Source organism: Carassius auratus, chromosome 27 (assembly GCF_003368295.1).
Source record: "Carassius auratus strain Wakin chromosome 27, ASM336829v1, whole genome shotgun sequence".
In the NCBI taxonomy this organism is placed as follows: domain Eukaryota; kingdom Metazoa; phylum Chordata; class Actinopteri; order Cypriniformes; family Cyprinidae; genus Carassius; species Carassius auratus.
This window is the reverse complement of record NC_039269.1, coordinates 28555337-28579710: the sequence shown is the minus strand read 5'-3', so window position 1 is coordinate 28579710 and position 24374 is coordinate 28555337. Positions and strand designations below refer to the sequence as shown.

At 39.6% G+C, this 24374-nt stretch overlaps 2 protein-coding genes across 4 annotated transcripts; one reads left to right on the top strand and one right to left on the bottom strand.

Moving 5' to 3' along the window:
• Positions 1 to 584: 584 nt before the first annotated feature.
• Positions 585 to 15327, top strand: ssx2ipa (synovial sarcoma, X breakpoint 2 interacting protein a). Of its 3 annotated transcripts, none has more exons than XM_026207022.1 (14): positions 585 to 732; positions 3046 to 3191; positions 3464 to 3630; positions 7661 to 7861; positions 8313 to 8423; positions 8969 to 9104; positions 9210 to 9285; positions 9377 to 9557; positions 10421 to 10568; positions 12074 to 12210; positions 12951 to 13121; positions 13202 to 13319; positions 13399 to 13531; positions 14564 to 15327. In XM_026207022.1, exons 2-14 carry the CDS (start codon positions 3146 to 3148, stop codon positions 14673 to 14675), a joined length of 1737 nt encoding a protein of 578 aa, XP_026062807.1. In that variant the 5' UTR covers positions 585 to 732; positions 3046 to 3145; the 3' UTR covers positions 14676 to 15327. The 3 variants fall into 3 exon arrangements, with proteins under 3 accessions (XP_026062807.1, XP_026062805.1, XP_026062806.1); XM_026207020.1 differs by having other exon boundaries at positions 12948 to 13121; XM_026207021.1 differs by having other exon boundaries at positions 588 to 732; positions 2925 to 3191; positions 12948 to 13121.
• A 1262-nt stretch (positions 15328 to 16589) lies between these two features.
• On the bottom strand, positions 16590 to 23922 carry tubb2 (tubulin, beta 2A class IIa). The gene is made up of 4 exons (XM_026207019.1): positions 23781 to 23922; positions 23366 to 23474; positions 22576 to 22686; positions 16590 to 17931 (listed from the first exon to the last, which is right to left on the bottom strand). Exons 1-4 carry the CDS (start codon positions 23835 to 23837, stop codon positions 16859 to 16861), a joined length of 1350 nt encoding a protein of 449 aa, XP_026062804.1. The 5' UTR covers positions 23838 to 23922; the 3' UTR covers positions 16590 to 16858.
• Between the last annotated feature and the right edge of the window lie 452 nt (positions 23923 to 24374).

Here is a 24374-nt window from a genome sequence, read left to right as displayed (position 1 = left end):
GATGCTTCCAAAGCGACTTACTGAAGGAATTAGGAGCCTTGTGACTGGATGTATTTTCTTCTGTTTATATGGTTTCTGTTTATATGGTTTCGCGTGCAAATGAAAATATGACGTCAGCAACAGATAACCAGTCACTTGCTGTAAACATAGACAGTAAAAGAAACTGTCTGTAAAACTGTAAACTGTAAAACGTCTGCCATGGTGTTAAGGACATAACATTAAATATTCAGGAGCAAAGCGATTAATAAATACTCTTAAAAATGTGCATACAATTTTTAAGGAGAAATTATTTTTACGAGTTTTTTTGTGTGTGTTGCGTATTTTTGTACTGTCAAACAGTTAATCGCATCCAAAGTTTAAAGTTTTTGTACATCAAAGTGCATAACATATGTATGTAGGCCTATATAGGCCCTAAGTGTTTACAGTTAGTTTTCTGTAGAAGGCGTTAAACACCTGTTACGTGTTGCAACAGAGAGGTAGGAAGGGTGGTCCAGCCAATCAAATGGCGAGTTGCTGCTTCCTTGACAACAGACCGGCCAATGAGAGTCGTGTTTGTTTATTGAGAAGAACAGAGGTGGACTTCAAATCATCCAATCGTCTCCTGCGCTTCAGGACAGGTGGTTGATTCTCGCGCTGCTCTCTCACACAAACACATCTTTACACACTTTAAACACGGATCAGTCTGAAGAAGCTCATCGGACTGAATCTCGGATCCGTGGAGCCGCAGCTGATGTAAGTCAACCTGTGTGTCTAATATAATATCGATCAGTGGTCGTGTCTCTAATAGTCGTGAGCTGCCTAACGTTACACAGACAGCGCGTCTAGTTGCGTAGAGATGTCTGTCTACTGAAAACACACCCACTGCGTCCTTTGAATGCTAGCGAATGCGAATAAACAAATGTGTGTGACATATGATTGTCAGATAAGCAGTGTTATCATGAGAATAATAGAATCAGATGTAACTGGTGTCTGTCTCTAAGTAGTGATGGATAATTCTTCAAATACAAACACTCGCAGCGCACGTGTCTGCCATCTAGTGATAAACAACCAATCAGTCTGAGTGAATGAATGTGGCTGCTCTGCTCTAATGTTTGGAAGCAGGTGCATGATGTTGTAATGTCAACATAAATTATAATAATAATTTTTTAAATTATAATATAATAATAAAGGCTATGTATATTTTATTATAATCCATGTTCATTAACTAAAACTTTTTTGAGGTGTACAGGATTTGTGCACTAGGTAAAAATATATTAATTGTAAGTTCTTCTCTTTTTGGGAGTAAAACTGTTTAGTTTCCTGTATTGCTTCGGTTGCTGTGTTGAGGTGATCAGTTGTGGCCTTTGTGTAGGAACAGGATATTTTACGACGGTGTATGAGTAATGTTATGTAAGGCTCTTGTGAAATCAGAAGAATGAGAATCACTCCAGCTGCTGACACCGAGTTACAGTCTTAATATCTTCTTGATAAAACATGCTCTCTACATCTGAAGCCTCTCAGAACAGAACGACCTTGACTACATCATATGAACAGGTACTGAAAACAAAGAGCAGGTGGAATCATGAGGAGAAGAAGCCGAGCATAGAGGATTAACTATTAACACATTAGATCATAATCCATAAATCTGTATGCCAGGACAAACAGCAAAAGAAAAAACAGGTCTAAAACATTTTGTGATCAGATTACTGAAACCACACACTTGGGATAATCAGAAAAGTTTATATATATATAGATTTTCCTGATTCGAATCTGTCCAGGTGTATACATGGTCACTTAATTGTACATTATAAAAAAGCAAACAGTGGAATCAGAGTTCAAAGCACAAAAGGTTGAAAAAAAAAAAAGCTCACTAATGCTAGATTTAACCCTTTTAATTACTGTGAAATTGGTCTTTTAAATTTCAATTGAAGTGGCATTTAAAAAGTTTTAAATCTAACTCTACAAAACCTGCAAACACCTTGTGAAAATAACATGTTTTTTCCAAACCCTGCCGTTATGACCGCTCGCGTTTTATTTTTGGGTTTTGTTTCGTCTCTGAATAGGAGAAAAGAGAATAGACAAGAGAGCGAGTGGGGAATTGGGATCGAGTTCACCAAACAATGTGTAAACTGAAACCCATTATTCACCTTTATACGTCTAAAATATTTCACTTTATGTATTTACACTTCATATAGTATATATTTTGGATAAATATTCATAATGGAATCTTGTGACAACAGTAAAAAACTAAATCAAGTGCATTTTTAAGTGCAGTCAAACAATTATTTGTGATAGTTTATGTAATAAATGTGTGTGTACTGTGTATTTATTTTGTGTATAAAAGCACACAAATACAGTATATATTTTGAAAATATTTGCATGCGTATTTTTATATTGATATAATTTATATTATATATAAATGTTTATTCGATAAACAATTGTTCGTTAATGTATACATGCGTGTGTTTGTATTTTGATATATTATATAGACACACACACACACTATGTGAACAAACTTTTATTTTGGTTGTTTATTTGGTATTATATCTTAAGACATTTTGCTTCTCAAGTAAATGTATCTCGATTTGAAAATATGTAGATAATTGCACTGACACAACAACAATAACATATGTAAATGAAACCATTTTAAAGGTTTTTTTTTCATGTCATTTGTGATGTTGATTGCCGAGCGGATCGTCTGCTACACAGTTGTGTTGTTGGTAGCACTTCCTCAAAGTATTTACTGTTTTTGGTGATTGGATGCATCCCTGTGTTTTTCTGAATGCTGAACTGAATCTGTGAAGTCTTGTCTTCTCTTGACGTGTGTGTGTGTGTGTGTGTGTGTTTAACCAATGTGCTGTGGGGCGGGGTGGGGTTTGCACTTAACTGGTTTGGGGGGAAATGCTCTTGTATGACACATCAATCCTCCTGTGCTTCATGTTTAGTTGCTCCGCCCCCTCCGTCCCCTGCTAGCTCTGCTAATCCTGCAGTGGGACTCCACGGCTCTTTAATCCGGCTTCACAGGCCTTCTGCTGTGTAATCCAGTGCACCTCTCCTCGGTTTCAGGCGCGATGGCCGAGTGCTAGCCTCTGTCTCTGACCCAGCCACTTGCATCTCCTCTGGATGAGCAGGACGCTGGAGAACCCCATCCCAGCTGAAGGTTGACATGGGAGATTGGTGGACTCCTACAAAGATGCCGGATCCATCGCTCGGTGAGCAGCAAACATGCAAATGTGGAGTCGACCTGATCTTGTTAAGAGACTGAGCTCATTTGAGTTAATCTGTGAAGTGTTGCACTATATTGAAGCACAGATTACATGTGTGTTGACAACACTTTTTTTGTTTCTTTATTATTATTAAACGTATTATTTAAACTTAAACTCTCTTCAAGTCTAGTTCTTTTGCAGTTGTACACAGCTCTATGTTAGACATGTCTAGTTTCGCCAGGCTTTAATGACAGGCTTTTCTTTTGTCTTCTGTACAGACACCAAAGAGCTTTCCAGTATTTCTGGGATCAGCATGTCTCCCTGCAGGCGAAACTCTCATCATTCACTTCATTCCACCATGGCTCTGCCCAAAACCTCCTACAGCGTGATAAGTGCGTTCTGCACTGAGGAGAACATACCGCAGTGCATCGTGTATATCAATCAGGTACACTACAGGAGTAGCTCACATGTTTCACATGTCATGATGATGTCAGGGGTTAAACTATCACTATTATCTCTCGTCTGATTGGTGATAGAAAAATAAAGCAACATGGATGATGTAACGATTTAAATGGACTTAAAAGTAAGTTTTACTAGCGTTAAACACAAAGCAAAGAGTGATTGTTTTTAAAGCGTTTACTATGTCCCCACAAGGCTTCATTTATTGTGGTCTTGCACATGTAACCTCAAACAAACAGTGCAAGCGGTGCTTCAGTCCCATTGAATAAATTTGACAGGCACCATAATTCTAGCTCTTAAAGGGATAGTTCACCAAAAAAAGAAAATTTGATATTTATCTGATTACTCCAGTCTCTCAATAGAACACAAAAAAAGAATTTTTTAACACAAACCATTGCAGTCTATCAGTCTTATAATGGATGATAATCCAATCTAAAACACACAATAAAACTAAATAAAAACATACACAATCAAAACCAAATTAAACGCTGTGGCTCGTGGCAATACACTGATGTGTAAAGACACGAAACCATCGGTTCGTGCAAGAAACTGAACAGAATTTATATGCCTGAACTGTCTGAACTGTGTGAGCGCCTCCTAAAAACACAGCCTGCTGTGAGGCGTCTTCTTCTTGCTTTACAGCGGACCACAGACTTATAAGTGCATTACTGCCACCTATCTCTCAAGTGGACCATTGACATGATCTACAGTCTCAATTAAAGTCCCCGTGAAACGGAAGTTGCAAACGACTTTTCTCCAGTGTTGTGACGTATTTCCGAGAGAAACGGAATAATAAATGAGCAAAAATAGTGGGCGTGGCTTATTTTCCAACTAGCACCTGATTGGATCTAGATAAGTAGGTTTGTTGGTTCATTTCAACTCCGCGTCAAACTTTGTGAGGTACCAACGATGTACACTGACGGGACAGCGTTATCTGTTAATGACAGATATCTCACAAACCCCATTTCGTGTTCTGTCCAATTTTTGAAGCATTCGCGCGTGAAGTGCTTCGAGCACATCCGTGACCACTCTGTTATTCCTCCTTCCTCGAAATGTAAAAAATCGAGCCATCTGGACCGTAACGAGGGAATTTTAGTGAAAGGGAAAAGTGTTCCGTGAGTTCCAAAAGCAAAAATGCACCTCCTCGCCATCTCTCCTTTCCCGCGCTGTCAAAGATTATGAAGCCAAAAAGTTTTTGTGTGGATTGACTCGCATGGATGAATTGTTCAGCACAAAACGATCAATTTAGGCGAACAAAGTAAATATAGTCAATTTTGATTTCATGTGGACTTTAAGAGTGGAAATGGTCCACTTTGGTTTTTTTAATTTATATATTTTTTTTATATAGTTTTATTGTATGTTTTAGCAGTGATTCCCATCTATTTCCATTATACATTTCTGTTTGTGTTCTACTCAAGTAACAAAGCCACCTACATCTTGGATGCCCTGGGGGTAAGCAGATAAACACCAAGTTTTCATTTTAGGGTTAACTATCCCTTTCAGGTTATTTAGAGTAATGTTCCTGTCTTCGAGTGAACCTATGGGAACACCCTCCAGGTGTAATGATAGTGGGACGGTTGTACAGAATGGCGTGGATTCATTGGCTGATTGTGCTAGCACCTCCCTCTGCTATGTCTTTGCTTTTTTCAGTTTCCTTGTTTCATCATGAGTGAGGAGACACACGATAAGTGCGTTAAGAGTTTGGGTATTTGTCATGCTCAAGCCACACTTAATGGCTTGTTAACATTTAACAGTGAAGTCCTTCGTTTAAGGCCCTTTTTATGAATAATATAAAAATATCAGTCATCCCTTGTGTTCTCTGTCCATGGGCTTGGGTCCTGGAGAACGAGTGTTGAGCTTGAGGCTATCGAGAGACAGCTGATGGATGGCTCTCTCTTGTGCTCTCACAAGTGTCATGTGTATCTCTGGTGGAGTTTGCACTTCTGGCTGGGAAAGTTTTCTTTCTACTTCTGTGTTGGACTCTTGAGGAGTTTGGCAATAGAGTGACACTCTTTCAGTATGGTTTGTCTTGGTAATCTTTAATCAAAATCAGAGCATTTGCTGCCACTCTGGAATGATGTAAGTTTGATGGCAAGTTCATCTTTAAAAAAAAAAAAACGTGTAGAGACTTTATGGCAGTTTTTCCCCGTCCCACTTCATCTCTTGGTTTTTAAATGGAAAAAGTACTATTTGTGATTGGTTTTCAATCCTTTCTATTAAACTATACATACATAATGCTGTTTTGTTTCTAATCATCAAGGCAACTTAATTTGGTTTTTAAACAATGTAAACATTATGCATTTTTTTTTTTTCAAACTGGTGTTATTTTATTGCTTTGAAGAGCTGTACATTAATATTTTGCTCAATGCACCCTCGTGTGGCCTCAGGAGAAAAGCCAAAATCATTTTCAAATTATGCCTTTTCAAATTTGAATATTGATCATATTTAAGTACAACATGTCAATATATTATTATTTTTTTTTAAGCCATTTTGACAGCCCTACTCACCGCAAAAGCTCAGGAAGCTCTGATTTCATGGAAGGAAGAACACTCCCTGTAAGAAGATAGGAGCTGTAGAGAAAACGCTTCCTCCCAAGAGGGAATCTGGTTTCTACATCCAGTATTTTGTAGTGCTGAAAATGGATAGTGGTGTTTACCTTTGGGCAAACTCTGTCAATGCAAGGGGATGATAAATGTCTTGTGTAGTTTATTTGAAAAACATCCAGTCTGTTGAGTCTGGAAAGGTGATCATCTCACGTGATGCATAAATTAGGTGGAGGCAATTGGTGGCTTGTTAGCCTTAAGCCATTTCCTTCTAGACATTAGATAGACACCGTCATGTGGTCATCAGGATTGGCTTCATCATCGGTCTCTTATATGAAATGTGGAAACTCCTGTTAAATCTTTGAATTGGGCTCTTACATTTTTTGACCGGAGATAATGGAGATACCTTTTACTAGAAGACTATATGATTTTAAGTGGTGTATTAATATTATTATTAATTGTTTTGCGTCATTGTGTAGATAGCCCAATCACAGTCCGGATCCCTGCCCTGTTGGTTCAGTGCTGGTATTCCTACAAGAGTATTTTTCTGCGGGTTCAGCCCCAGCTACTCTCAGTGTGTATGTAGAGGCGATTGCTCCCAGTCTAGTGATGTTTTGTTGAGGTTGAATATCAAAAGTAGCTTGTGAACCAGTGTTGTAAATCTGATCAGCTGTTTGTGTGTTTTGGATGCTGCAACAAGTGTGTTTCCACTATGAAACAACGGATGTTGCATTGGGTATAAGATGCGACTTGGGTGAGTGTTACATCTTTGTCTTGGTGTTCAAGCTCACTCTACTGGAGGTGGTGCACCTTCTCTGGCAACTTTAGAGGATTCTTGTGTGGTGGCAGGTTGAGCTCCTTAATATAAACTGCTAAACTTTTTCTTAATGGATTGCTCATAGAATTATAGATAGAGGTAAAACCACTGGTGTTTTTGAATAGCCATATTATGATTCTCATCCATCAGACGACATCGACTCCCAACCAGTACTTTGACCTAAAATGACATGGTTTAAAACATACCAGTAACAGGGATTTAGTTTAGGATACAGAGTATGTCTGTAAATTAATTTATTCAGCCGTTATCTGTGGGGTTTACAGTCATTTTGCGCAAGATGAGTGAAATATAAAGATGGCTAAGATGGTTGTCTACTTCACACTTCTTACACAAGTAATTTAACTAACACACAATATGACCGTTAAAAGGAGTCCAGACTGGACCATGCAAGTTCTGACTTTTTACTAGCGTGTCAGTTTGCATAAGAATTAAGTGTTGGAATAAATGTTAATTTAACCAAAATTGAAATAGTTGTCTTGCTCCTGAGATGTGCTGTTAACTCTCATGACAACACCGTTGCAAGAATGACACATATTAAGTTACTCTACTAATAAATAAATGCAATATCTAACATGAAACCCAATTCTTTCTGTGATTGAGCAAGCAGATGATCTGTGTGTCTTGGTTTTCCTCAGGAGGTGTGTTCGCTGGGCTTGACCGGAGTCAGTTTAGAGACTAAAGCAGGCGTCCTGAGCGCTGTGCCGGTGTTGAACCTGCTGTATGAAGTACTTCAGCTGCAGAAGAGAGCTCAGCGAGCCCTACACGATCTGGAGACGCAGCAGCTGAAGAGCAGCAGTGACCTCGAGCATCTGCAGCACAGCAACTGTAGACTCAAAGTACGCCGCTTTCTATGTTTACTCCAGACTAAACCAAGGGTTGGAAATATTAAGGGATTTAAAAATGTGATTTCAAGGCCTGGGAGATTTCTGTAATAGACATTTTTATGATATTGATTATTGCTTTATTTTTTGCTTAAAGGAATAGTTCACCCAGAAATCAAAATTACATGAGGGTGAGTTATTAATGACATTAATTTTGATTTTTGGGTGAACTATCCCTTTAATTAATGCTTTCTCAAAGGATTTAACAAAGTTTTGGTGCCTTGCTAATAATGCCTTGATTTTAAATGCTAGAAGATGCTAGAGATATAAAAATTTCCAGTTTCTATTTATTTTTAATCAGTAACACATTCTACATTTGTGAAGTGAGATCTATTTTGCCCAGTGCTGTGGTTCTGAGTTGACTGATTTACTGTTGATTTCTTCTGCTGTTGTGTAACTGTGTCAGGATCAGCTGGAGCACACCAGGAGAGAGAACTCAGGTCTGCACGAGGGAGAGCGACAGCTACAGCTGAAGATCAAAACCTTACAGAACTGCCTCAAGTCTGAGAAAGAGGAAGTACGAGAATAGCACCATCATGTTGCTCTATATCTGCTCGTGCATTTGTTTCCAGCATTTTCTTTAAACTAAACTACAGTTTTGTTTCTCAAACACAAAGTTTGAAATGCAAAATAGCAATGTATTCACTCGTGTCTAATAGCAATGCATCCTCTCACTTAATATACAATCATTACTGGACGTGCTATGAGGACGTGATCACAAGATCCGTTAGAGGTGCATGTTAATACCTGTTGAAAACTGCAATGGATATCGGCCGACCATGCTTTGGATAAAGAAAAGCACATCTTTAAAAGGATAGCTCAGTTAAAATCGAGCTGCAAGAAGATCATTTGAAGAATGTGTGTAACCAACCAGATGCTGGTAGCCATTGTCTTTCTCAGCGTGGATGAAAATACTAATGGAAGTCAATTGGGACTAAAAGCTGATCGGATACTAAACATTTGTTATTGTGAACAAATGTTCTTTTTTTATGACTTTAGTGTATGCTACTGTATATATCCTGCATAATAATCATACTTCTGTGTGTAATTAACCTGATGCAGGTACAGAAACTGCAGAGCATCATCTCTAGTCGTGCCACGCAGTACAACCACGACACCAAGCGGAAAGAGAGAGAGTGCACCAAACTGAAGGAGCGTCTCAACCAGCTGCTGATGGACAAGAGAGACAAGAAACTCTGTGAGAGCTTGCATTTCTGACAACTTTTAATATAGTGAAGCAGCTAGATGCCTAGTTTATTTATAGTTTACAATATTTCTGTGTTTTGTTTTCATTTGTGTCCAGCCATTGAAATCTCAAACCATGTGGGAAGGTCCGATGGCAAGAGAGGCCTCTGGAAGACGGTTAAGATGGAGGCCAGGTGACCTTCTGTCCTCGCGTGGCTCTTTGACATGGCATGTGTACTTCTCCCAGTGAAACACGGTGTAAAACTTCTGCTCTTGTGTTGTCAGACATGAGGGCGAGATGTACAGGGCTCTGCTGGGTGATTATGAGACGCGGCAGAGATCTCTGATGATGGAGAACTCAGAGCTTAAGAAAGTGTTGCAGCTCATGAAGAAGGACATGATCACCATTCTGAGCCCGAAGAAGCCCTGCGTCAAACCAGAGCCAGCAGATGATAGCCTCGAGCAGGTCTGGAGTCTCCTCGCACTCTCTGTGAACACTGACATGTTGTTTAAAGCTGTAAATAGCATTGCGTGTTAAAGCATCACGCTGGGTCTCGTTTGGACTTGATGAATGGTGCGAGGCACTACCTCTGAATCAACTCTCTGTTTTGATTAACACGTTACCTAATAAGCAATTTTTGGCTACTTTTGTACATTTAGATAATGCTGAAAATGCGAGACATAAAGTCGCAATTCTGAGAAATAAAGTCCGTTGCGTGATATAAACTCGCAATTGCGTGTTAAGTCGGAAATGCGCAATTTAAAAACTCACAATTTGGCGGGAAAAAAAAGTCAGGCTTGTGAGATATAGTTGCAATAACCTTTAAAAAAAAACATTTATTCAGTGGCGGAAACAGTCTTCTATAGTTATAACATAAATTAAATAATTCAATATACATGTATAAATTTTTTTTTTGGCATAATTTTCTCACCATGTTTTCATAAGATGTTTGTTCCTCTTTAATAAACACAGATATTTTAATGAAACATGGCAGATTACCGTTCAAACTATTTTTTATAAAGATATAATGCAAATGAAGATTGAGTGAAATGCATGTGCTTTATAACAGATTTATTTGAGGCTTTTTTCATATAAACATTGGTCAGTATACAAGGATCTAATCAAATATGGTTAAAGTTAAGCTTCTGTTTACCATATTTGTGCTAAACGTGTAGTACGCGTGTTGATCAATGTTCATATGTATATTAAGTGTTCCTGTGGCTCAAGTGGTAGCGCATTGTGTTAGCAGCACAAGGTTGTGGGTTCGATTCCCAGGGAACAAATGTTAGCCTGAATGCTCTGTAAGTCACTTTGGATGCCTTCTCCAGGCTGTGTCTGAGGACGAGGAGGATCCAGGTGACTGCAGCAGAGAGAGTGTGGAGCAGTCGTGTGAACAGGCTCGCCAGCAGCTCACCGACAGCATCCGCCTGCAGTGGAGGAAGCTCAAGAGCCACATGGAGAGACTCGACAGCCAAGGTACCACGCGTGGATGCTGCTTTCCTCCTTACATGCTTTTCAGATCTAATACATGGATCTGTTCTGGAGGAAATGAAAACATTAGTCGCTGAAACACTTAATTCAAAATAAACTCCAAATGGTGTCATCTTTTATAGGAATATGCATGGTTTTAGAGGTGGGGTGGAATAACACTGTATCGCTCTTATGATTGGACACATGAGTTATAATGAGCAGATGTCCTTGATTACATGTGCGTTTGTGATGAGGATGCAAATAGGCTGAAATCAAACCATTCAGTTTTCATGTGATTTAATGCATTTGTCAATGTTTGATGCTGTCATTTGATTACACAACACAGAATTTCTTTCAGAAACTATTTCATTTATTGTAAAAAAATAAAAATAATAGTAAAAAATCAAGTTATGAATTCAGTTAAATAGACATTATTTTGATTATTACATTTTAATAGAATCCAGAAAAAAAGTGTGTATATATGTATTTTTCAAGATTAACCCTCTATTGCATAGCGTTGCCATATGGCAACAATTACTTAATATTAATTTTCTATAAAGCTGTAATATAAAATCTATGTTTTTACAGTTAGTTGTGAAAAAGGGGCTTTCATTTAGAAGGAAATACAATTTATGAGGTCACATGACCAGGATATCCTGTTTGCCAGTCCTTTTTGATCATGGACATTGACCTGCAAACATCACTGGGGCTCCCGAATATTGCCTTTTATTCAGAATTTTGTAAAATTTTCATCAAATATTAAAAATGTAATCACTGTCTGGGTCAAGTAAACTTTAATTTTTCATCTGAGAAGGGCAGATGCAAAATGCGAGGATGCAAGGGCATTGTGAGAAGCAAGTGCTCAAAGTGTGCAGTTTTCCTCTGCTTCACTGCAGAGAGGAACTGCTTTGTTGACTTTCACAAGGCATGAAGAGAATGAAATGAAATTAAACTAATGAATAGTGTATTTCAGTGAGACAGGTTCCTGGTTATTATTACCAGACATTTCAGATAACTGTTGAAATTACATAATGTTTTCACTGTATAAATGTTTGTTTAAACATTTCAGTAAGTATGAGAAGGATTTGTTGAGTCTTGTTTTAAATAAAAGTAGTTTTTTGAAATTTTTTTGATTTTATGCTACTTTCCATGATTGCATATTGTTGACCCCCCTTTAAACTTTTTTTACTTTTTTTTTTATTTTTTATATATATATATATATATATCTGTTATTTAGCTAATTTTAAGTAATAAAAACATGCAAAATATTTTTTACCATGTCTAAGTAATATTTCATGCAATAGAGGGTTAATAAATTCTAAAAGCTTTTTGATTACTCAAATTTAAATTTAACCATTGAAATTTGGAAAAGAAATTCTAAACAATACAATTTCTAGTGACACTTTGCTCTAAATTACAGTATTTCATCCGTTAGATATTGGTGGTGTTCTTGAATCTGTAGTGATGTTTGGAGTCATTAAGCAATGTCTCTGCGTGTGCTTGTGTTGCAGCGTCTCTGCTGGCGTCTCAGGAGCGCGAGGGAGACGAGATGATGTCCAGGAAGGAGCACGAGGACGAGATGCAGCGCATGAGACTGGAGTTACAGCAGTGTAAAGAGTTCATCCACATGCAGCAGCAGCTTCTGCAGGTCAGCGTCTGCACACATCTCTTCCCAGATCAGATTCTGTCAATGCACACAAACTGGCTGTCCGTGCAATCATTTACACATCAGTTGTTCCAATTCAGTGTTTCTGGTCCCTTCCATAAATCGGGCCAAAACAGAGATCATAAAGTGTATTAGCGCTTGCCCCCAAATCAGGGTTTCAGCAGGTTTTAAAAAGTCTTAAATCAAAGCAGAACTTTTTACATTTTCTTTGTGTTCTTGTCTTTTTTTCCCCCAATATAAATATTCAAGAACATTTGAGATGCAAACTGAAGAAATCTTGTAAACTGGCCATATAAACTTGATTTCCCCTTGCATTGGCAGATGTCGCTCTCTTTTCTTTTTCCTTATCATAAATTCAAAACATTTTGATAAATGTCTCCGAAAAGACAGAATGAGACTTATGTCATTTTGCATGGTGCAGTAAAAAAAAAAAAAAAAAAAGACAAAAATTCTGAGGAAGAACATCAAAATGTGACCAGAAGCTATTTCCATATTCTAGCTAAGCAGATTTTTAATAAAATGAAGTTAGGAAGATCGTTTGGAAATTATATTTTCTATTTTTGAAGTGCTTCTTCAAACAGAGAGATACACCGTCCCTTTTAATTTGTTCCTTAAGTTCTTTAATTGGTCTTAAATGTCTTTAAAAAGCCTGTAGACATGTGGCTGAACTGTGTGTGTGTGTGTGTTTGTGTGGCTGTACTGTGTGTGTGTGTGTGCAGCAGCAGCTGAGCTCACCGTGTGACGAGGAGACTGCGGCTCTGCTGAACGACTGCTACACGCTGGAGGAGAAAGAGCGGCTCAAAGAGGAGTGGAGGCTCTTTAATGAGCAGAAGAGGAACTTCGAGCGAGAGAGGAAGAACTTCACTGAAGCTGCTATTCGTCTGGGCCACGAGGTACTGAACACAATACCTGTTAAACAGGACTTCTGCTACATCATATGTTTTTAACTCCTGTTAGTTTCTTCCCTCTTTAGAGGAAAACATTTGAGGAAGATCGAGCTGCATGGCTGAAGACCCAGTTTTTGAACATGACTCCATTTGTAGACCGTAAAAGACCTGCCTTGACTGAACCTCACAGTGCATTATCAGTCGGTGAGTGTCCCTGAGAAACACCCCACGTCTGACACCCCTCACTGGGGATCAGCTGATCGATTGATTCTGTGTACTGCAGAACCCGAAGCCAAACTGCAGTCCACTCCTCCGCTCGTGACCCAGTCCCTGTTCTCCACCCCTAAAGCTGCCCCGGTGAAGATGCCCTCCACGGCGGACCTCTACCGCACGCTGCACCTCGTCCCAGACGCCAGGTACGGGCCACAAACCATCCAAAAATGTCATGACTTTACCCTCACATAACAAGGGAAAAGACCACAGTTGTCAAGCTACAAAAATGAGGACAAACACATGATTGTTAAAGCACCATGACAATGAAAGACAAGCCAAAGCACAAAACACTAGTAAAGTGTGTATGAAGAGCGCAAGTGTGTTTTGAACTTTTGATTAGTATCACCCAATGGGACTTTTAGTATTTTAGTATCATTGAGAGGCTATTTTTGTTTTGATAAACATTTTTGGTTTTTATGTTGTTCACAAATTTCATTATTATTTTAAAGTTTAAGTAATTAAGAGCAGTCTTGAGTCTCTGGGGTGTATTTGTAGCAATAGCCAACAATACACTGTATGGGTCAAAGTTATAGATTTTTCTTTTATGCCAAAAATCATTAGGATATTAAGATCATGTTCCATGAATACATTTGTAAATTTCCTACCGTAAATGTCAACTTAATTTTTGATTAATAATATGCATTTCTAAGAATTCATTCAGACAACTTTTTAAAGATGATTTTCTCAATATTTAGATTTTTCTGCTCCCTCTGATCTGAGATGCAAATAGTTGCATCTCAGATGAATATTGTCCTACTAACAAACCACACAACAATGGAGAGATGATTTATTCAGCTTTCAGATGATGTATAAATCGAAATTTTGGAAAATTGACCCTTCTGACTGGTTGTGTGTTCCAGGGTCAAATTTAGTTTTTGTTATTATTTAAGTCTATATAGTTTCACTATTGGTTTTAGGCATCTTAGTACATCAAGTTAAACTAAATGAAAATGAGATTAGCTGAAATGAAGTGTGTGTGTGTGTGTGTGTATGTATGAGATTTGAAGTTCATTTAATTTGAAGAGCAAAACTGTGTTTTATTTCCTGTTTCCTCTCCAGACCCCCAGAGACCGCTCTGAAAGCACTAGTGGAAAACTCCTGGGGCTCACGCTTGACCACAAATCGAATCCAATTCCTTTCTGTGTTAGCTGACATTTTGTGTTCTGTCTCTCCAGAGGCCACGGGAGATGTCCGAGCGGTGAGATGTTGACAAAGTCACGGTTGCGTAATTGTTCTACAGACTGCAGTGTCATCTCGTTGGTCAGAGACGAGAACAGCCCCGTCTGATGATATGTCAGTATTACACTGGTCAAACACTACAGAAGAGACACTCCATTGAGTCTTCCGTTCATCCCCACCACAGCATGACCAGATGCTCCTTTACCTCCTCATGGGATTTGCTGTGTTATCCCTTTAGGGATTTAGGGTTGAAGAAAACAGATGGTGTGTTTTGCTGGATCAAATTGATCCTGGAGACAATCATTTGCCACAATTAAATCTCATAAATATGTAAAGTGGCCAATGTGCTGTGTGTAGGAGTACTTAAAGTAACTTAAAAATATACCGTAAATCAGATTGTGATAATTTTGTAAGCTGTAAATGTTACACTAATTCATCAAGCACTTTTAAGAGGAGAGATGTTTAATGTAGCTTTTAAATACTAATATAATTTGATATTTTGATTTGCCATTATTGTTGCAAAAACAAACTTATTTTGGGTTGGGTTTCACATTTAGTTTTGTTGTTTCGTTATAACTGAGTGATGCTATGTATTGTCACATCTTTTTAATGCAAGACAAGCAATAGGCTTTTTCACACTTGAATGCTGAATATTTATATCAAAAAATCAAGAATGTCTTCGATAGAATTATTTTTAGAATGTTATCACATTTAAAGATCATTTTCTTCAAATCAGTGCAATAAAGTTTGAAAGGTTTGAAAGTAAAGCTCTATTTGTTTTTTTTTTTTTTTTTTTTTTTTTTTTTAAGTTGGCATGAAATCACAATTGACCCTATTTTTTTATGAATGTTAATTGTTTTCCTTTTGATGTGACTCTTCTTTCTGCTGACATATGTGAGGCCACATAGCAGTTAAGCCAATCACAATCAGATGCATGATGCTTATTTTGCACAAACCAGTCAACAATTGATGGACAAAATGACTGAGGATCACACGGATTTCAAGTTGTGTTCTGAAGATTAACCATGGTTTACGGGTTTGGAATGACATGAGGGTGTGTAATTAATGGCAGAATTTTCATTTTTGGGTGAATAAACTCTTTAAGAGCTTTCTTGCATTGGGCAAATTTTACACCAATGTTACCAGACGTGCCACTTCCCGAGCATTATTTTACACTCTTGCTGTGGGTTAAAGCAGTCACCCCCAGAATGGTATTCCAGCTGAGGAAACCCATGATGGAGGGAAACTCACAAAAAAATTTTGGATGGTTTCACTGACCTAGGGTGACCATATGCCATTTTCCCTGGACGCTTCCTTGCCAGGATTTTTATATTGCCTAAAACATCCAGATTTTGGCTGTTTTTGCTGTGCAGATCGATCATTGTATGACATTCATAAGCGAATGAGTTGAATGAACGAACAAACACTCCATGATTGGTTGATTATGTAACATACCTGCATGTTATTGGTCAAACTACTTTGGACGTTTTAGGCAATATAGAAATCCTGGGAAAATGGCTCATATGGTCACCCTACACTGACCTGACAACCCTGGTTGCTTGTTTGCATGTTTTAAGAAAGGTTTCCCAATAACCTCCCTCCTTCTGCCATTGGTTGACTTATGGGTATTTCCACCCCCAAACTTAAGCCATTGGTGAGTTGGGCTGGTCAGGATCCTCAAACAGTAATGTTGTGACAGTTTTTACATTTTAGGCCCTTGAAGTCCATTTTACTGCTGAGTTTAGCTGTTACCTTGATCAAGCTCACCTGCTAGTAACCTTCTAGAAATCCTGAAGAGTCTTTGTTCAGGTGTATTTGTTTAGGGTTGGAACTACACTCTGCAAGAAAGTGGACCTCTAGGGCCAGAGTTGAGAACCCTGCTTTAGGGAAACAACCTATCAGTGTAGGTTAACTTATAATCATCTGGCTAAACTTCAGATTTTTTGTGTATTTTTTTGTGATTGAGTTTAATGAATGAATGTAAGTGTTAAAATGAATCAAACCATTTTAACAGGAGACTAATTTATGTTTGTGACCACTTTATTTTATTTGGCAACTGCAGTTTAAAGCATATATTACAACACATGTCTTAATGTACCCTTTGTCCTTCAAGACGGATTGATCACTGTTCGCAGAATGACTATTAACTTGTATCTTTCCAGAACATCAATTAAACACGGTAGCCCCTTTTGAGTTATGGCGTAGCGGCACTGTTTGCATTGCTATGGAAATTTTCAGATCAGCTAAAAGCAATGGTTTTGAAAACTACATCTACTTGGCTATCAGCTATCTCAATGGAGAGCGTCCTCCTCGTCTTCAATATCATCCTCCTCATACTCGCCTACTTCGTCAGCAGTGGCATCTTGGTACTGCTGGTACTCAGAGACCAGGTCATTCATATTGCTTTCTGCCTCTGTGAACTCCATCTCATCCATTCCCTCGCCGGTGTACCAGTGCAGGAAAGCCTTGCGTCTGAACATGGCGGTGAACTGCTCTGAAATCCTGCGGAACAGCTCTTGAATGGCTGTGCTGTTGCCTATGAATGTGGCAGACATTTTGAGCCCACGTGGCGGTATGTCGCAGACTGCCGTCTTGACATTATTTGGGATCCATTCAACAAAATAGCTGCTGTTCTTGTTCTGGATGCTCAGCATCTGCTCGTCCACCTCCTTCATGGACATGCGGCCACGGAAGATGGCTGCCACGGTGAGGTAGCGGCCGTGACGTGGGTCACAGGCTGCCATCATGTTCTTGGCGTCAAACATCTGCTGTGTTAGCTCTGGCACTGAAAGAGCACGGTACTGCTGGCTACCACGACTTGTCAGGGGTGCAAATCCAGGCATGAAGAAATGGAGGCGAGGGAAGGGCACCATGTTGACTGCCAGCTTGCGGAGGTCGGCATTAAGTTGACCTGGGAATCGCAGACAGGTGGTGACTCCGCTCATTGTTGCTGACACAAGGTGGTTCAGGTCGCCATAAGTAGGCGTGGTAAGTTTGAGCGTGCGGAAGCAAATGTCGTAGAGTGCTTCGTTGTCGATGCAGAAGGTCTCATCGGTGTTCTCCACCAGTTGGTGCACAGAGAGCGTAGCATTGTAGGGCTCCACCACTGTGTCGGACACTTTGGGGGAAGGCATGACGCTGAAAGTGTTCATGATACGGTCGGGGTACTCTTCACGGATCTTGCTGATGAGGAGGGTGCCCATCCCAGAACCAGTGCCTCCACCCAGGGAGTGGGTGAGCTGGAAGCCCTGAAGGCAGTCACAATTCTCAGACTCCTTGCGTACCACATCCAGAACTGAGTCTACTAGCTCTGCTCCTTCTGTGTAGTGACCCTTGGCCCAATTGTTCCCAGCTCCACTTTGACCTGAAAGAAAGCCCACGTGACCAAGGTTAAACACAGAGGTTGATTAAAATTAGCAACTCCGGCTGGTTGGAGGAGGGGGATTAGTTTTATTCAAGGCTATCTAACACTGCTCCTGGAGTGTTACCTTCCTGCAGATTTCAGATCCGAACCCAACCAAACACACCTGTACCAGCTAGTCAAGGTGTTCTGAGTTACTTGATAATAACAGGCAGGTGTGTTGGAGCAAGTTTGGAACTGAAGTCTGCAGGACGGTAGCTCTTGAAACTTCAAGACTTCATATGAATGGGTTAGTTAAGGGGGACATTCAAAATGTGTACTTTTTGTGTGCCTTCAGAAACCGGGTATGTTGTTCTGAAGCAGGGATCACCAAACTTGATCCTGGAGGTCTGGTGTCCTGCAGACTCTAACTCCAACTGGCCTCAACAGTCTTGTCTGGAGGTTTCATGAATTACCTAGCAAGACCTTGATTATCTTGTTGAGGTGTGTTTGATTAGGGTTGGAGCTAAACTCTGCAGGGACACCAGAACCTCCAGGACCGAGTTTGCCCATGCCTGTTGCCATGCCTAAAGCTATGATGGAACACAAAATATTCTAGAGCAGCGGTTTTCAACTCCAGTCCTCACACCCCCCATTCTGCATATTTTGCATGTCTTTCTTATCTTACACACCTGATTCAGATAAACAGCTCATTAGAAGAGAGCTACGTGAATGAACTATGTTCCGATTGACATGATCCCTACACAGTGTTCACTGCTTCCTACGCCCTGAGCAGGGGAAATCCATTTACCTCACTTCGGAAAATTAATTAATGGATTTGCACTGGGCAACATCTGCACACACAGGCGAAACTTAATAGCGAAGTGTGACATAATACCTAATATACCAAACTGGAATCATCGTGAATATCTGGTGATATCCACTTTGCTGGGTACCGTATTTTCCGGACTACAAGTCGCACTTTTTTTCATAGTTTGGCTGGTGCTACGACTTAAGGCGGGCGTACACGGTGCGAATTCGGATGGTCGGAAGATCGTATGTCAACGCACACGGCACGAGTGAGTTTATCTGAAAATCGTACGGACGACATGATATACGAAAAGATTTTACAACCTGCGAATTCCAGAAGCAATCGCACGAAGTTGATAGACACGCTCGACTTGAAGCAGCGCTGCACGCACAGAAGGATCACTGTATGACATTACCGCGAGAGTGATATGAGAGCACACATATCCAATGCATTCGAATCGCTCTCGCGGTACTTTGATGTCATACAGGTGATCATTCTGTGCATGCAGCGGTGCCTCAAGGGGAACGCGCCTAATATAACTGCTCTCCCTCTCTCATAACTGCAAATAAAATATTGATACGAGCCTTGACTGTTTCCTACACGTACAGGTTATTTTTCAGCAATGTTCTTGTAGGCCTATATGGTTTATAAATATCTGAAATGGGTATTAAAATGTAAACACGGTTTATGAGGACAATTACTGTGCTCTCGTAAACCAAATGGCTTTAAAAAATACTATACGGTGTTTAATAGAAATTTTAAACATGCATTTTTCGTGATGGATGGAAGTAGTGTATGGGGATATACAGTATAGAATACTGTTACGTCCCTGTAAACTACAAATGCGTGTGTGAGCGAGAGAGCAAGAGAGAACTAAAAAGGCATTGGAATACGTTGCTAGAAACATCATACAGCGCTCGCTGTTCCTGTCAGACCTCAGCTGCCATCTTCGTCTTTCTTCTTCTGTGGTTTTCCTAGTTCGTGATTGGTCAACTTCAGATAAATCAACAAATCGGCTCGTTCAACCGCACAAATGGCACGAATTCAAACCGATAGCTCACAAACTTTTTAGACATGTTTAAAAATGATCGGGAGGTCGGGAAGTGCTCGTAAGCCACTCTGCTCGGCTCGTAATTCATCGCAAATGATACGAGCCGCGACCATAAGAGAATACACGATTTCCACACGACTGAAAAAAATCGCATGCGAACTCGTACGACAGCAAAAATCGCACCGTGTACGCCCGCCTTTATAGTCAGGTGCGACTTATTGATCAAAATTAATAGACATGAACCAGGAGAAATTAACCAAGAGAAAACATTACCGTCTACAGCCACCAGAGGGGTCAATGCTGCTCAGTGCTCCTGTAGTCTACCCCTAATAAACAGAGCGCCCTCTCGCGGCTGTAGACGGTAATGTTTTCCCTGGGTTTTGGTTCTAAATAAATGTGACTTATACTCCAGTGCAACTTATATATGTTTTTTTTCTTCATCATGATGTATTTTTGGACTAATGCGACTTATACTCAGGTGCGACTTATAGTCCGAAAAACACGGTACTTGTGGTCAAATAGAACAAATGTATTAAGTGATAAGAGAAACAAATAAAATATGCAGAGCGGAGAGGGCTCACTGATTGGAGTTGAAAACCGCTGTTCTAGAGCAACAGTTCTTAGTTGGCTGAAGTTCACTTCACTTAAGAACACGGATTTGCAACTACATCACTACCTGCAGTGTCTTCACACAGCCAAAACTTAATTCAGCTAGTTATCAGGTCTTGCACAACTTTAATGTCCTTTGAATGGAACATGTATGCTCCTTTTGAACTGGAATCATTGCAGAAGATCCTGTGATGTCCACTTTGCAGGGCACTTATGGTCGAATGGAACAGAACAAACCTCTGAAGTGATAAGAGAAACACACAAAATGTGCAGTGCAGGGGGTTCACAAGGCCCAGGATTAAGAACTGCAGTTCTAGAGCACTGGTTCTCGACCCTGGTATTGGAGAACCCCCAACTCTGCACATTTTAGATGTCTCCCTAAATCAAATTCATCAGCTCATTGGTAAAGACTACAAAACCTCAAGTGTGTGTGTCAGATAAGAGAGGCATCAAAAAACGTACTGTGTTGGGGGTTCTCCAAAACCAGATTTGAGAACCACTGTTCTATAGCATGTGTCTCCAACATCGCTTCTTTGAGTTACCGTCTTACACATTTCAGCTCCAACCTCAACCAAAAAACATACACGTACCAGCTAACAAGGTGTTAAGGGTTGCTTGACAGTTGCAAGCATTTGTGTTGAATCAGGTTGGAATTGAAGTCTGCAAGACAGTAGCCCTTCAGGAGCAGGGATAAAGCTGTTTGCACACTGGACAAGAAGCGCTGCCATGCATCTTCACATTGTTTTGAATCGTTGCAAGATGCCGTGGAAAGACACGAATGGCACCACCGATGTGCGCATGCTCAGAAAACAATGTGTCCGAATTTTAAAGATGAGGCGTTACACTGCGCTTCTCTTCCAGTGTTCGACCAGCTTTAGTATTTCCCAACTCTGTTCCTTGAGGCACACCAAAACTAACGTTTCCTGATCAAACACACCTGATTCCACTAATGAATTTGTTAGTTGAGACTTCAAGACCAAAAATGAAGGGTCAGAAAAGGGTGACATCCAAAATGTATACTGTTGTTGTGCTTCCAGAAAACCTGGGTTAGCTGAATCATCATTTACTCACATAGCTTTAGAAAAAAATTAATATGACATTTCTCTCTGTGGTACACAACATTTTCGACATGGTATGGTTTTTCATTATGGGGATGGGTGTGGGCTGCTGAGCTATGACAAAAACAGCACCATAAAAGTAGTCTGGATGATGTGTTCTGGCTGTGTGAGGAATGGAAATGTAGGTCACTATTTAGATCACAGTCTTCTCTTCCTCCAATCTCATTCAAATTTGGCTTGCAAAGTTACTCTAAGTTTGAGCATGCATCAAAGATGAGCTGGGGTATGCGATGAACTGGATTAAACGAGAAACCAGAGGTTGTTAAGAAATAGGTGTACTGTACACTCCATCTTGAATCAAATCAGCAGTATACCAAGAGTAAAGGTTTCTTTCTTTGATTAGGTGGTAGACAAAATGTGAAATACTTGAACAGCATTTTACTGTTTGAATAATCCAATGCCACTTACGCTGTTGGGAGAGGTGTTTAGATCAATGCTTTTTAAAGCTGTCCTGGGGTACCTTCCTCAATGCTTGATTTGGATGTCTCTTTCATCTCCTACACCTGATTCAACTCATCAGCTCATTACTAAAGATCACACAAGACTTGAATAGAGAATGACAAACTATACAGTGTTAGCGGGTTTGTGACAGAAGTTGTTTCAAGACGAGAAACAAACTCCAAATGAATATTGTTTTGACCAGATTTAGTTAAAAATCGATACATCCATATCTTTTTGGATCTTGCTTGCGTATATCTGAGCCCTAAGTCTTTGAAACTCTTTCACTTAATCATGCTGCTTTGCTGATGTGGACAATATGCCTTTTTCTTTTTTTGCTTACGCATGTTCAATATTGGGATTGAATGCAAGCGTGACTGAGGGTTTCGAGCAACAGTGGTGTAGGATTTTCAGCGAATAACAAGCACTCTGTTTTTCAACTTCTTCTGTTCTAAAGATTTAGAAGATATGGAATATTGCAAAGGAATTTTATTGGCTGCTTTTTATGGTGCTTTTTCATCACTCTCTTTCAGCATCTTTAGGCCCAGTTTATTATTTTATAGAAAAAGGGAGGAGATTTATAGTTTAAAATCTTCAGTCTCTTGTATTTGTACTGGATTAATAATGTGTAATAAACATACCAAACACAAAATTATCCGGCCTGAAGATTTGCCCAAATGGGCCAGAGCGGACCGAGTCCATTGTGCCAGGTTCCAGGTCCACCAGGATGGCACGAGGGACATATTTGCCTCCTGCGAAACAAAATAGGTTTGGTGTAAACATCCAAAGGTTGAAACATCCCATCTTAAGAAAAACTGATTCAGTTTCATGAATTTGAAAATCCATATAAATTTATTTGATTTTACAGTTGGTGCATGTAATATATATAACTAATTACAAATTAGTGTATGCATAATTTATTTCCTTTCTACTTTGGTATGATGTCTGTAGATACTGACCCTCTTTAAATAAGTGCAACATCATCCATCTTGCCTGCCCCACCCTTTTAAAGACAACAGCAGCTACACATAAATGGTTTTCTCTACAGCCATAAAAGCACATTTGGGTATTTTTGAATGACTGTGCTTATATCCCACAAAGTTAATGCATTCACATAGGGTTATGACAGACTGATGTCCAGAAATACAAGTCAAATTTGTCATCTTTTAAGCAAACGGAGAACAAAAAGATGAGCAGTAATTAAGTCGGGTGAAACCTAAACCATCTACAATTGAAAATCTATAATGCATCCTTTAAGGCGGTGGTCAGATGGGCCTGGCCTCTGTAATAATCAATAACTGCCAGCTGCGGTCTATAGTCAGGAGAGCAGAGCTGGCAAAACCATGACCTAATAAATGCATACAGTATACCTCTGACCAAATACAGACTGACATATAAAGTAGCATCACTGCTTAATGCACAATTGCTTACCAGATGCCTCATTGTAATAAACATTAATCCTCTCCAGCTGCAGTTCACTGTCACCTTGATAACTGCCAGTGGGGTCGATCCCATGTTCATCACTGATCACCTCCCAAAACTGAAATGCACAAAACGTTTCACAACTGAATGCTGAATAGCTATATCATGTCAATTCAAATTCCGTACTCAATGATGCAGCAGTTTTCCCATTTGAAGGACTACTGAGTCCTGCACAGAGCCACTGCAGACGTTCACCACACCCATTCAGAGATGTCACATAAAACACAAGCACTTCAATGATTTTCTCGCAATTTATAGCAAAGTGATTCATAAACCACTTTTAATTTTATATTTTAACATAAAAATGGAAGATATTGCATTCATATCGAATTTACTAAACCTTTTGTGATGCATGTAATCTTACCTTGGCACCGATCTGGTTACCGCACTGTCCGGCCTGAATATGTACGATTTCCCTCATTGTGCAGCTGTGTGTAAGGATGAGGATGCGGCGTGTGTCTGCAGCTGATGCGGCTCTGGGCTGGTCTACTCTCTGTCTCTCTTTCTCTCTCTCTCTCTCTGTCTCTCTCTCAGCCAATCAGGAGTCGCGTGTTTGACGCAGTGGACGGCGTGCTGCAGCATCGCGTGTTCTTCCATCACAGACACTGACTCAGCGTTTACGATAAAACGCCAGAAAACACACACATCTGACTCAAAATGTTGATTTATTTGATGTATAAGTTAGTTGTAATGCTATTTTTGTTTCTATTTAATTTAATTAAAACTAATAAATGTATTTGCTCTCACATCTTTCCTGCAGAGGGCAGCGAGATTCTATTGTAAGGCGTTCTGTATATTTCTGTTGATAAAAAAAAAGTAAATGAACATAAAAAATGTAATTTCATAAGTTTTATAACTGTAGCTTTCAAGAAGTGTTTTAAAGGTGCAATGTGTAATATTTACAACAATCTATTTATAGATAAGCCTATGATATTATATAGGCTATGTTTTCAGATGC

What these genes read in the sequence shown, in the direction of transcription:
- ssx2ipa (XM_026207020.1), top strand. Translation starts at nt 3,146, where the DNA reads ATGGGAGATTGGTGGACTCCTACAAAGATGCCGGATCCATCGCTCG. An exon ending in GCATCGTGTATATCAATCAG is followed by an intron (nt 3,631 to 7,660) that starts GTACACTACAGG and finishes GGTTTTCCTCAG; the next exon opens with GAGGTGTGTTCGCTGGGCTT. An exon ending in TGCAGCAGCAGCTTCTGCAG is followed by an intron (nt 12,211 to 12,947) that starts GTCAGCGTCTGC and finishes GTGTGTGTGCAG; the next exon opens with CAGCAGCTGAGCTCACCGTG.
- tubb2 (XM_026207019.1), bottom strand. Translation starts at nt 23,837, where the DNA reads ATGAGGGAAATCGTACATATTCAGGCCGGACAGTGCGGTAACCAGATC. An exon ending in GTAACCAGATCGGTGCCAAG is followed by an intron (nt 23,475 to 23,780) that starts GTAAGATTACAT and finishes TGTGCATTTCAG; the next exon opens with TTTTGGGAGGTGATCAGTGA. An exon ending in GCCGGATAATTTTGTGTTTG is followed by an intron (nt 17,932 to 22,575) that starts GTATGTTTATTA and finishes GCTTTCTTTCAG; the next exon opens with GTCAAAGTGGAGCTGGGAAC.